General features: G+C 33.0%; 2 protein-coding genes across 2 annotated transcripts; both read right to left on the bottom strand.

Annotated features, from left to right (window-relative positions):
* Nucleotides 1–277: 277 nt before the first annotated feature.
* LOC109856109 (steroidogenic acute regulatory protein-like) lies at nucleotides 278–4,558 on the bottom strand. Its single transcript, XM_020431036.1, has 11 exons — nucleotides 4,377–4,558; nucleotides 3,150–3,432; nucleotides 2,921–3,001; nucleotides 2,727–2,804; nucleotides 2,568–2,621; nucleotides 2,336–2,468; nucleotides 2,035–2,249; nucleotides 1,779–1,943; nucleotides 1,559–1,663; nucleotides 1,302–1,480; nucleotides 278–1,204 (listed from the first exon to the last, which is right to left on the bottom strand). Exons 2-11 carry the CDS (start codon nucleotides 3,390–3,392, stop codon nucleotides 1,003–1,005), a joined length of 1,455 nt encoding a protein of 484 aa, XP_020286625.1. The 5' UTR covers nucleotides 3,393–3,432; nucleotides 4,377–4,558; the 3' UTR covers nucleotides 278–1,002.
* A 392-nt stretch (nucleotides 4,559–4,950) lies between these two features.
* On the bottom strand, nucleotides 4,951–8,851 carry LOC109856110 (NAD kinase 2, mitochondrial). The gene is made up of 6 exons (XM_020431037.1): nucleotides 8,655–8,851; nucleotides 7,100–7,391; nucleotides 6,598–6,921; nucleotides 6,354–6,438; nucleotides 5,989–6,253; nucleotides 4,951–5,895 (listed from the first exon to the last, which is right to left on the bottom strand). The coding sequence occupies exons 1-6, from the start codon at nucleotides 8,686–8,688 to the stop codon at nucleotides 5,633–5,635; spliced, it is 1,263 nt and encodes a 420-aa protein (XP_020286626.1). The 5' UTR covers nucleotides 8,689–8,851; the 3' UTR covers nucleotides 4,951–5,632.
* Nucleotides 8,852–11,526: the final 2,675 nt, after the last annotated feature.

Here is an 11,526-nt window from a genome sequence, read left to right as displayed (position 1 = left end):
CAAACGCAATATAGATATACTTCCGAGAGAGTTCCGATATACTATATGTACAAAATGCACTTAATTCATAGGCACTTACAAAAGAAGCATATGTGATAGACTATTAATTGTTCGTGTCTGTTCAATTGGCACTCCAATCGAATCGTTGGACTGCCAACTTAACAAACAAAGATTAATTACCTTACATCACGCGCATACATACTTTTTATATTTAAAAAAATCTATTGTAATAAGATAATATATGTTTCTCTCTCTCTCTCTCTCTCTCTCTCTCTCTCTCTCTCTCTCTCTCTCTCTCTCTCTCTCTCTCTCTCGATTAATCTATTGAAAATAAATGTATTTTTTTTAACACAAGGACGTGCAATGTGTGTGAATGTGTATGTTGACCTTATTGCAGTTGTAGACTGAAGGTTTACTAAAGCTAAATTGACGAGAATGAGATTATTTATGAATATAGTAAAAAAAAATATGTTTGAGAGTTCATGTAAATTGTATATAACAGTTTCATTTATCTAATTTCTTAACTTCTCACTTTTAACAAAGTGAATTTTCTATCTATATATATATATACTTGTCATATCTCTTGCACGATGTTTTTGTTATGCCGTTTGTATTAGTCGGTTCTTGTGTTATTTAAGACTTCTGAGTACTCACATTCCAGGATCGAATTATAATATTAAGAAACGAGAGACTATATGAATCTTTCTGTCTCGCACAACTTATATCAAAATAACTACAAAGGTTTTTTGAATGAGAGTACACAGAAAAGTTGAACTGTTTAAAATTGCCAATCTTAAAACATCTTTTCCGGCACATTCGTATGTATTTTAATTTTCTTTTAAATAAGAAACACAGTTACGCTTGTGTGAAGAATGAGACATTGAAATTCTCATTATTAGATATCCAATGACGAGAGTTATTCTTTCTTACATAAATAGTCTGATAAAAATGGCTGAAAATAGGTGAACTGGCTTGATTTTATGGGCAAACGTTGTTTTAATGCTAAATTATCGGTTTTTGCATATCATTTAGATGTTTTCTTAAATATGTCATAAAATCTATCAAACACGTCGATATTGATCTATCTACAACTTTTTGTGGTATCCAACCTTTTAACTTTGTATTTAAAATCCATGTGAAGCGACATTTGCTAGCTTCATTGGACAACTCTTCCGCTATAAAACAACTCACACCGTTTTCACCTCTGAAAGAAAATATTCAAGAAGCAACAATAAAATTTTGTTTTCTTTTCGCATGTGAAGTGTGAATATATATATATATATATATATATAGTATTTTACCTGGTTATATTCGGACGATCTTGAACTAATGTCGTGGAAATCGATGCACCGTTTGTGATATAATAATTTCCGCATTTCTTCCGATGTCTCAAGGTAACGAAATCTCGTGCCGTAATAATTCCACGAGGACCATATGGACTTGTTGTTTGATAAACGATGTCCGTGTTCTCGTCGATATTCTGTTAATATATGATAGTAATGTTAATGGATATCTCAGTATCAGAATGAGAAAAAGAAGAAACGTGCAAAGAGTTTACTTGTAGTTTTATCGATTCCGTCACGAGTTTGTTCCACGAAGGAAATTCTTCGATAGTATCGAATAACCAGTCGATCAGCATGTCCGCATGTGCGTTGATGTAGCCCTAAAAATAACAAATAAGACACTTTTGTTTTATAAAACAAAAAAATTTTCTTGTCATCGAAATATATTTCCTTTTCATCTTGATTATATTCCGAATTAAAGCACGTGTAACTTACCGTAATTTTTATAACCTTTCCTTCTTGTTTCCATTCTGACGGCAACTGCATGTAAGATATCTCATCGCCATCCGGCGTTACAGTTTCAATCTTCCATTCCTGTGACATTAACAAACTATAACAATTCTCCAACGATTTTGACGCCATTGTCTTATACTCATTGATCTGAAAAAAAAAAAAAAATTATAAGTTCGCCGTTATAGCTAGTTTGTTTAATCTAATTAATGTAATAGCGCGAAGATAAAATTTCATCAACCTTATCTGACGTAAGTTTTCCTACAGACATAAATAATTCGCTAGATTTCGAAAGTCTCCTCGAACTTCCTTGTCTTCTCGAGTCTTCGTCATCAGAATGATCTGGAGAATCTACAGGCGTGAAAAATGTATTCATGTGATCTATATTGGCCGTATGCTGCCGCGATTCCGTAATAACATTTTGCAATAGCGGAGCTCTTTCCGCGTCCGAAAAACCTGCAATTTTTATAATTTTCTTACAGACATATTAATAAAATAAAATAAAAAAAAAAAGAAACGTTCAAGTACTACAAGAGATTTACTTTGAATCCAATTTCTTGCTTGAGTTTCTTGAGGCATCACGCGAAAATCGAAGAACCAAGCTTCTGCCCACGCTAGCACAAAAGAAATCAAGATCAGAAGAACTTGAAATACTGGTTGATTAGCTGATGTCCACTGAGAAAAACAAACACAAATATGTTTCATTACACAACTACACAACCAAGCTGGTAATAACAAAGAGAATATATATATAGATGTTTCAAAAGAGCTTACATCGAAGAGAAAAACTTTGGCAATTAAAAAGGCACATGTTGTAGCAGTTGATATCTGTAAAGTACAAATAGGTTTTGTATATCGCATAAACATATTTCTTCGAAAAATAATATTACGCACTCAAATCCTCAAATTCGAATTGATAAAATATATACTTACTGCTACAATAATCCAGTGATTGATATACAACAGCGCGTAGAAGAGCAACAAGACCGTAAACCTGCAAATCGCTGCCATCTGAGAAGATGAAATCCATAAAATCTCTGCTCCCAATGAATAATGAAAAATAATGACGCATTGTCGTCATTTTGTTATTAAAATCACGGTGAACAAAACGAAAGTTTATTACTTACCACGATGTCAAACAACGACGTCTTTATGTGATAGTGTATCACCTGATCCTCAAAAGCTGTGTTTAAACTTTCACCTGCGATCTGTGTGAATATAAATATAATAAAATAGTGAATATATGAGAACCTATATAAAAAAAAACCTATATAAAAAATTCTTTAATTCTCAATTATTTAGTTTTAACAAAATAAAATTTTTCGATACGCGCGTTAAACATTTTGGACGACGTACCATTGTACAAATGAGCCACATGAGGAATGTAAGTAGAAGATCAAAAGTAACGAAGAGGCAGAAGAAACGCCTAACGTTCGACATCCTGCCGTTCTGTCTAGCTCCTGCAATTAGATCTTCGGTGATGACAAATTCCGGAGTACGTGTCATGCTATGCTGTGTAATCGAACTCCTCTGGGAGTTGATTGAGCCGCTTAATATAGTCTCCGCTGCTATTCTAATTTGTCTCTCATCTTCTGTCATTTTTCTGATATGTTTTTGATGTCGTCGCCGTAACGTCGACCTGTATACGTACATAATCTTATCAGATAGAAATCGACATTTGTATTCCACACACTTTTGTTCAATATAACAAATTCTTTTGCAATTAAAAAATAATTTATAAATGATTTATAAAAAAAACGATTTATAAATGATTTATAAAATAGAACACAAAGGGTTTTATAAAACAGCTAACAACATACATGCAACGAATAATAATGGAGAAAATTAATAAAAAGTTAAAATAAATATTTTTTTACATATTTTACATACAAAACGTTGTTTGTTTTCTTTTGTGTATATAAAATTATTGCCATCCGTGTTTACGATGATTCATTGTTTGATGAAATTTTACGTTTCATCATCACAAATTCTATTATCTCAATTAAATATTTACGTGTGTGCAAGAAATACGAAAAATAATCGATCAATTTTTACATTGATACGAAATAAACAATGAAATCGATAAGTGGTCGTTTCCTTAAAACCAATTGTACGTACACAACGGTCTTACCTATGTGAACAATTTCTTAAATAAAAAAAAATCAATTATTTAATAATGCAACAGCTGATTGAAATAGAAAGCATTGCTATCGATAAAACGATATTTTATTTCCGCTCTGTAATATTGCGCGAGTAGATCTATTGTTGTACGATATATATCTGATATATATTGACACACACAGAACTCATACGAGATTATTATCAATAATCTTTTATTTGTGTTTTAAACATCAAATCTTATAACCTTAAAAGTTTAACGCACTCGCCTGTTTCGCCGTGCAACACGAATAGCTGAATTTGAATATTGAGGTAACGGATTTTATGCATTTTTATCAGAGAATGCGAGATATGCATATTTGCAGATGTGAGTCAAGAACGCAAAGATAAAAAAAAAAAAAGCCACCGCTGTACATTCTAGCCTGTCAATTTACGCTTGGTCTCGTTTTGCCGATCAATCTTTACCTCTTTCGCAGCTGGAACCGTTCATAGATGCACAGCCGAGTTGACTAACAGACCGTTATCACGCACGTGTGCTGCATTACTGCAATTTGAGATATGAAAATACCTCAATTACCGTATACTATTGTGTATTGCTGAACATAAACAAGGACTGACGTTTCTTGACGTCCATAACGTGTATATCTCATCTATGTGTATCATCCGACGGTATTACGACGGATTCAATTCTTTGCTAAAATTACTGTGTACGAAGATTTTAGTCAAATTTTTTATTTAACTATTTTACATTAGAAACATTTTACATTAGAAAAAATATGTTTGAATTTACACACGTGGCGTTTCTCTAAAAAGTAAGAAAAATAAAAGAATGTCATAAGACCTTTATTTCATGCATTTTGTGTCTATATACTTATTTATAATTAAAGTACTTTAAAGAAATATATGGGTAATTCTCAAAAAACGTAATCTCCGTGGTATATTGACATAAAAAACATAGATAAGTTTTTTATATTGCATAGTCACGTATATTAGGAATGGTGACTTAAAATGGTATGAAAAAACATAATTCACCGCTATCCGTTAGTTAATAATAATTATTTTTTATCAAAACTGAAAGTTGAAATTTACGCGTTCACAGAGAATCACCCATATATGCGTAAATACACTGGCGTCGGTCTAATTACACTTATTTTTACAAAGAACAAGCATATCAATGTACAAAAAAAAATCTGTAATATTGAAATTGCAGTATATTAGCTTCTCATTAAAAAGAAAACAAAATATTTGGTTTTTCTGCACATACGTGCACTCTTACTTGTTAATAAGAGAAATATATACATGTATGCAACTAGTGCGAGTTCGATATACATAGCTTTGAAAAAAAGACACAAAATTATGATACTAAAGGTTTCTTGCAATTTACACTTTGCAGGCGGGAGACTGATCAGTTTTGCAGAACGGCACCCCCCTACAAAGTGTTAAGTGAAGAACGTGTAAACTATAAACTTATTTATATAACTTTTACATTAAAAAATATATATACATATACACTTTTTAATGCCCCGGATATAAAATATATGACTGTCCTTGCTAACAACTATACTTATTCTAAATATTTAACCATGCATATAAAAAAAAAATACGTATTTTTTTATATAAAATACGGGAATGAAAATAATGATACATCATCTGATGATCATTACATATCAATTGAAGTCAAAATTGTCAAAATTGTTCTCTAATTCGTGAAAAAAAAAAATTCAATCGGGAAGAACGAGAGTTCGCAAAGAGTCTTCGGGAAGAACGAGAGTTCGCAAAGAGTCTTCGGGAAAACTCTCGATTTCCGCGATGGTGCCGTAGTTAAAAGGAACCGCTATTCCTCCATCGAGAACCAAAGCTGCGTCGATACACTGCGATCTCACTGTGATCTTTTTACAAAATCCACGAGGATTTAAATATTTTGGAACGGGCATTGTGTCGGTTACTATCAAATCCCTGATGGAATAGCACAATTTGGAATCCTCTGTAAATAAAATATCACATGTTACATATCAATATGTATATCTTTCTTTAGTATCTAATATATATAAGTAAATTTATAAGTTAATACACTGACCGGGATCAAAGCGCAAGCTGCTATTAAAAGTCAAGCTGATCTCTTCAATTTCATCGGCAGTGAACTGTCGTTTGTTATCTACAAGACTCAATATCTCTCGTATGGTTTGTTGACTCAAACTATTTATAGATTTGCACCACGACGTTGATCCTGTCCCAGTGCTCACGCACAAACCAGAACCTTTTACTTTTTGATAATCTTGCTCCTCATCCACTTTCATTAGCAAGGAACTCGTTCGTGCCGATAATGTTTCGCCCATGAAAACCTATTAACAAACATCAGGTCTATGATACGTATAAAAGTGCAATTTGCAGTATTCGATCTTTGACATATATGTATTTACGAAGGAATACTAGTGAACTCACTTCATTAAGTGCCAACCACGGTAAACGTCTTTCTTTGGGCAACTCGTTACGCTTGGAATCTTGAAAGCAGTCGCTCATGTAAAATCTATATATAAATCAATAAAAACAATAAATAATAAAAACGATGGTGTGATTAAATTTTATATAACTCACTCGTATCTCTCTCTTTTTACAAATTGTCGAAATTAAAAGCAGTCTGAAAAATGTTGGCTTAATTTAATTATAACAATATACATGGTAATACCTTTCACCACCAGCGATACGTGCTTTTTCATGCATATGAAAAGAAGGTTCCCATATTTCTTCTCCTCTTAAAGTGATGCGAATTCTTCTTCTCATAAGTACATTGTAATGTCCTGCTCTTAACATTTCAAAAATTTCTGGTATGTTCTTTGTATATCTTGCCGACAATAAAAGATAGCCTTCTGATTTTATCGGATAAGAATTAATGCCCATTATAGGTTTTTTACTATCAAATATCAAGTTTGAAGCCAAGAGAAATGTTCCATCACCACCAATCGGTAAAACCAAATCAGCCCATGTAAAAAGTGACTGGTCCAAAGTTGACCTAAAAAAATTACAATATTTTACTATGTAAATTAAAAAATAAGTATTTCTCTTTATGAAAAAAAGTTTTTTTTTATCTTTAATTATATAAAAGATTTTCTCAACTTTATTACAAATCTGATAATGAGAGAAAGTTTTTTTTCTATTTGTCATGTATTTTTTTAAAAGTTTGAACTTACCTATCTATTACTCTATATTCCAGATTCATATTTTTTAAGATCTGAATTACTTCTTTTTCCACTTCTTTAGTAGCTACGTGACTAGCAAGCATAGATTCATAATCAGAGCCTCTTTCCAGCAGTTTTATTTTCAGCTGGGCTTCATCAAGCTTGGGTTCCCGTAATCTTTCAAACTGGTATCGTGACAACTTTGCCACAATAAGTACTTTTTTGGGAATGAAACTAGATTCATTTCGAAAGAAAATGCGAAGATTTTCCTGTGTAGATTTAAGCCGCAGAAGCTGCACTTTTCCTGCAAAAAAAATCATATAAAACAAAATTATACAAAATATGTTACAATTTTTTACTTTATATACTTAATTCAAAAATAATGTTAATAAAGAGAAAATTCTTCTATCATATACAATATATGCAAAAACAAAGCATTTTCTTAAAAGATACATGATAAGATGATTTTTTCTTTATCTTGCCTTTGACCTGATCCATATCTATTAATGATAGTTGCTTAATCACATGATAACAGTTGTAAGTATTGTGTAAGACATAATGGAAAAGTTTTACTTTTATTTTTTCTTTCTTCCCATTGTTTTACAATTTAAAAAATTACAAATATTCTGATATATTTATATCTTATATTGGTATATAATTATACGTTTAATTATATATATGTTTACACATCCATATGTTAAATATTTACATTACGATAACATTATAATAACTTATATTCATGTAGAAATATAACTGACTTTTTTTCTGCATTGTTTGTGACTTTGAAATTGTCCCTTAGATCTTCTAACATAATACAAGTGTCTACATGTTTTGAGATTTATGCATTTAACCATACAGTATTTATATGCAGTATTTTCAGTTATTTGAAATATAGGTAGTGTCATACATCATCTCTCGCTGCTGATTTGTTTTCTAAAAGGTTATGTATATAACCTTTTGTCGATATTATCAAGACATGAGTGTGCAAATTTGTTCTATTGTATGTATGACAATTAAGTGTGACAATGGATCTATAAAGATTCTTCAAAAATTGCACACTCTTCTTTATGATTTGTAAATTTAAAATATAAGTGTGTGTATGTGTGTGTAAATATATTCAAAAATATATATTTATTTAAAATGTACACCATCAGACAAACATTTAAAAAATATGATTTGCAAAGATCTACTTTAAACACATCAAAACAAAGATCTACTTTAAACACATATGTACATATGTTTAAAGTAGATCTTGCACAATTGTTAGGCTTCTTCCGCTTAGTGTAAAAAAAGTCAATTACTTAACTTATTTACTTAAGAAGATAAAAAAATACATGTGTGTGATATACACAGTATCTCGAATTTCCAAACTAATATAAATTTACACATATCAGAATAGGATTGCAACATTGCAGAAATTTAAAAATCGATTTGACAAAAATTTAAAAGCTGATGTATTTTGCTTTTTCTTTTCCTGTTGCATATATATTTAAAAGTTTTTCTTTTTTTTTTAAGTCTATTATTTACACACACATGCGCGTAATAGAATTATCATTATTATACTTACTTGCAGACTTGTAGAGATAGCCGAAAGTCGTCATCGCATGATTGATCGAGAGGTATGTTCATCAACGCAATATTGAATTATTACAAGCGACGAAATGCTATTCCGAAACTTTTACAGATAATTAAACCAATAGCGTTTTACTTCCTCCTTGCCGGTACGAACTACGTAGGCGATAACGCACCTTATCACGCGCTCTTGGTTTGGTTTGGTTTGGTGCATATATGGCTCAAAGGACCGTTTCAAGCTAGTCCATACGCCATTCTAAGTCTTTAGGAATCGTGACACAGGTTCTAAACCGTGGTTTGGGTACAAGCCACGGAGTTGTACGTTCGTTAAAAATACTGATAAACTGAAGAAATCGGTGTAAAAACACCGAAGATTGTCCAAAAATATCTAAGCGTAACTACGCACATCTAACCGGTACGGCTAAACACGCGCTCTTGGGTTAACACGCACGTGAACTGCAGCGATTTGGTTTGATGCAAAAATGGCTCAGCGGACCGAATTAAGTTAGTCCATACGCCATTCTAGGAGCGAACTGCAGTGAACAGTCATTGAACAATATATATATCCAAAGAGAAGAGCGGCCAGGGCCAGGGCCATTTAAAAAACTATTGTCTCTTCAATGAAAGGTCTGCGCATAGGGGTGGAATAGTGGGCAGAGTGGGGGGGAGAGCGTTGCCCACTAAAGCCCCTTGCACAATGGACGGAATAGCGATAGCGATATAAATAATAGTTGTAAAGAGTTTATATTTATAAATAACGGTAGGAACAGCGGAATCTAACATACAAAAATACACATGTATCAATGCAGATCAGAAAATCAGAATAAGCAATAGCGATAAAATTTCCGACGAGTTGGAATTCTGTGTTATTTCTATCGCTATCGCTATTCCTTCCATTGTGCAAGGGGCTTAACGACCTGTGCACGAACAGTACAGCGCTGTTGGAGGAGTGGGGAGCTTTTTTCGCGTCCCGTCGGAGGGGCGATGCGCAGAACGGACGACGAATAAAATTTGCGTCGGTTCGCGAACCTTTCTCTCATTGAAAAAATGTAAGAACAATGCAATAGCTTTTCCGACCTGGTAAGTTAACGCCACGTCTATGGGTGGTGCGCATGAGCAACTACAGTCCATGTCCACGAGCGACTTGTCGGTGCGTGCGCTATGTGGACACGGTTCTGTTCCGCGCTAATATCCACAACGTACAATTCTGGGATCTCGATTCTTGAACAATTTGCGCGATGCGAAATTCTATAATACATGTGACATCAACAGTGGAGTTTCGTGTGCGAAAGTTTTTCAAGAAAAACGATCGTAAAAACTCTTAAGCTCCTTGCACAATGGACAGAATAGCGATAGCGATAGAAATAATAGGAACAGCGGAATCTAACATACAAAAATACACATGTATCAATGCAGATCAGAAAATCAGAATAAGCAATAGCGATAAAATTTCCAACGAGTTGGAATTCTGTGTTAAAAACTGTGTTATTTCTATCGCTATCGCTATTCCTTCCATTGTGCAAGGGGCTTTATAGACCTATGACTGTTCTTATTCTTCTCTCTGTTTTATCCGACGAATAGAGAATTTCGAAACGAAAATGCACATTAGCGGCAAATTTGAATTTCGACACGCGTCTCAGAGCCACGGGAAAACATAGAAAGTACGCTGTTTTTTATATATAAAATTTAAATCAAAACGCTTGTGGCAACTAAATAAATTACTGCAAACGTTACCGCAAAAAGTATCACAAAAGTGTTTTAAGATTTCAACGAATGCTTTTTCGAAATTTTCGAAAATATCGAGCGTGTTTTGTTTGCTTACTGAGATTGGGAGATTTCAGAATTTGATTATATGTAGTTGCCGAAAAATAAAGATTGCACTATACAGATACACTCTTCGCTTACACTTTATTAATTCATTTGCAATACATTAATTAAGTCTGTTTAAATAGCATCGAGGCTACCTAAAGTACGCCTTCGTATATACTATAGACAATCATCTAGGTTTTTAAAATCTTTCTCTCGTTCTCTCTCATTCGCACGCACGCATTCTTCTTTCATTTTTGCCTTTCTTTCTTTTTTTTTCTTTCACTCTCGTGTGCTCTCTCTCTCTCTCTCTCTTTCTCTCTATCGCGTTCTCTCTTTCCACGCACTTTCTTCGTTTTTTTTTTATTTTTTTTTATTTTTTTTTAATCTTTATTCGCTCCGTTAATCGATATCAGTTTATTATTACTATATTTTACCGTCTCTCATTATATCTCATTACATCATATATTTATACTATATATATATATATCGTATAAGATCGACGTTTAAAAACTAAAATTCGTATAAAAAGCGTCGTTATTCGTACTAAGAATGTAACTGTACTATTTAAATAATAATTGAATTTTAAAAAATTATTATTTGTTCTTGTTGTTGTGTTCGGTTTGTCGTTTGAATGTATGAGATATCTAAACGCGTCGGCTACTGTATGACCGAGGTGCGGAGGCGCGTTTGTGCTCCAAACAGCACACACGTGCGTGTGTTGTCTCTCTTTCTCTTTCTCTCTCTCTCTCTCTCTCTCTTTCTCTTTCTCTCTGTCTCCGAGAACAATCGGTAAGATCAACCAAAATGCCCTATAAATCTGCGCTATTTTTACATCGGTACACGCAAAGTGTGTTTCGCAGTCGGTTGTCGTATTCTTGTTGCACGAAAGTTAACGGAGATTACGTTCTGCGTAGCGTAAAGAAAGAACTCAAAAAATATTATAACACGGTAATTAAAAAAGAATCTGTTACACACACACGCACACGTTAAAAATTAAAACCAAGAAAAAGAAACGGATCACGACTGCACTGACAAGTAATGTACTGAATAAAACAGCG

This window comes from Pseudomyrmex gracilis, unplaced genomic scaffold (assembly GCF_002006095.1).
Source record: "Pseudomyrmex gracilis isolate BER0280 unplaced genomic scaffold, ASM200609v1 scaffold_107, whole genome shotgun sequence".
NCBI lineage: Eukaryota > Metazoa > Arthropoda > Insecta > Hymenoptera > Formicidae > Pseudomyrmex > Pseudomyrmex gracilis.
Note: the sequence above shows the minus strand (reverse complement) of the source record. Positions and strands in the feature narration are given on the sequence as shown.

Bases quoted from the DNA above. Each gene is read 5' to 3' on its own strand.
- LOC109856110 (XM_020431037.1), bottom strand. From the start codon at position 8,688: ATGACGACTTTCGGCTATCTCTACAAGTCTGCAA. The intron at 7,392-8,654 runs GTAAGTATAATA...TTTTTTTTGCAG, and splicing joins CTATCTCTACAAGTCTGCAA to GAAAAGTGCAGCTTCTGCGG. The intron at 5,896-5,988 runs GTCAGTGTATTA...TTTTATTTACAG, and splicing joins CAGCTTGCGCTTTGATCCCG to AGGATTCCAAATTGTGCTAT.
- LOC109856109 (XM_020431036.1), bottom strand. From the start codon at position 3,392: ATGACAGAAGATGAGAGACAAATTAGAATAGCAGCGGAGACTATATTA. The intron at 2,622-2,726 runs GTAAGTATATAT...TGTACTTTACAG, and splicing joins ATCACTGGATTATTGTAGCA to ATATCAACTGCTACAACATG. The intron at 1,944-2,034 runs GTTGATGAAATT...TTTTTTTTTCAG, and splicing joins GAAAACTTACGTCAGATAAG to ATCAATGAGTATAAGACAAT.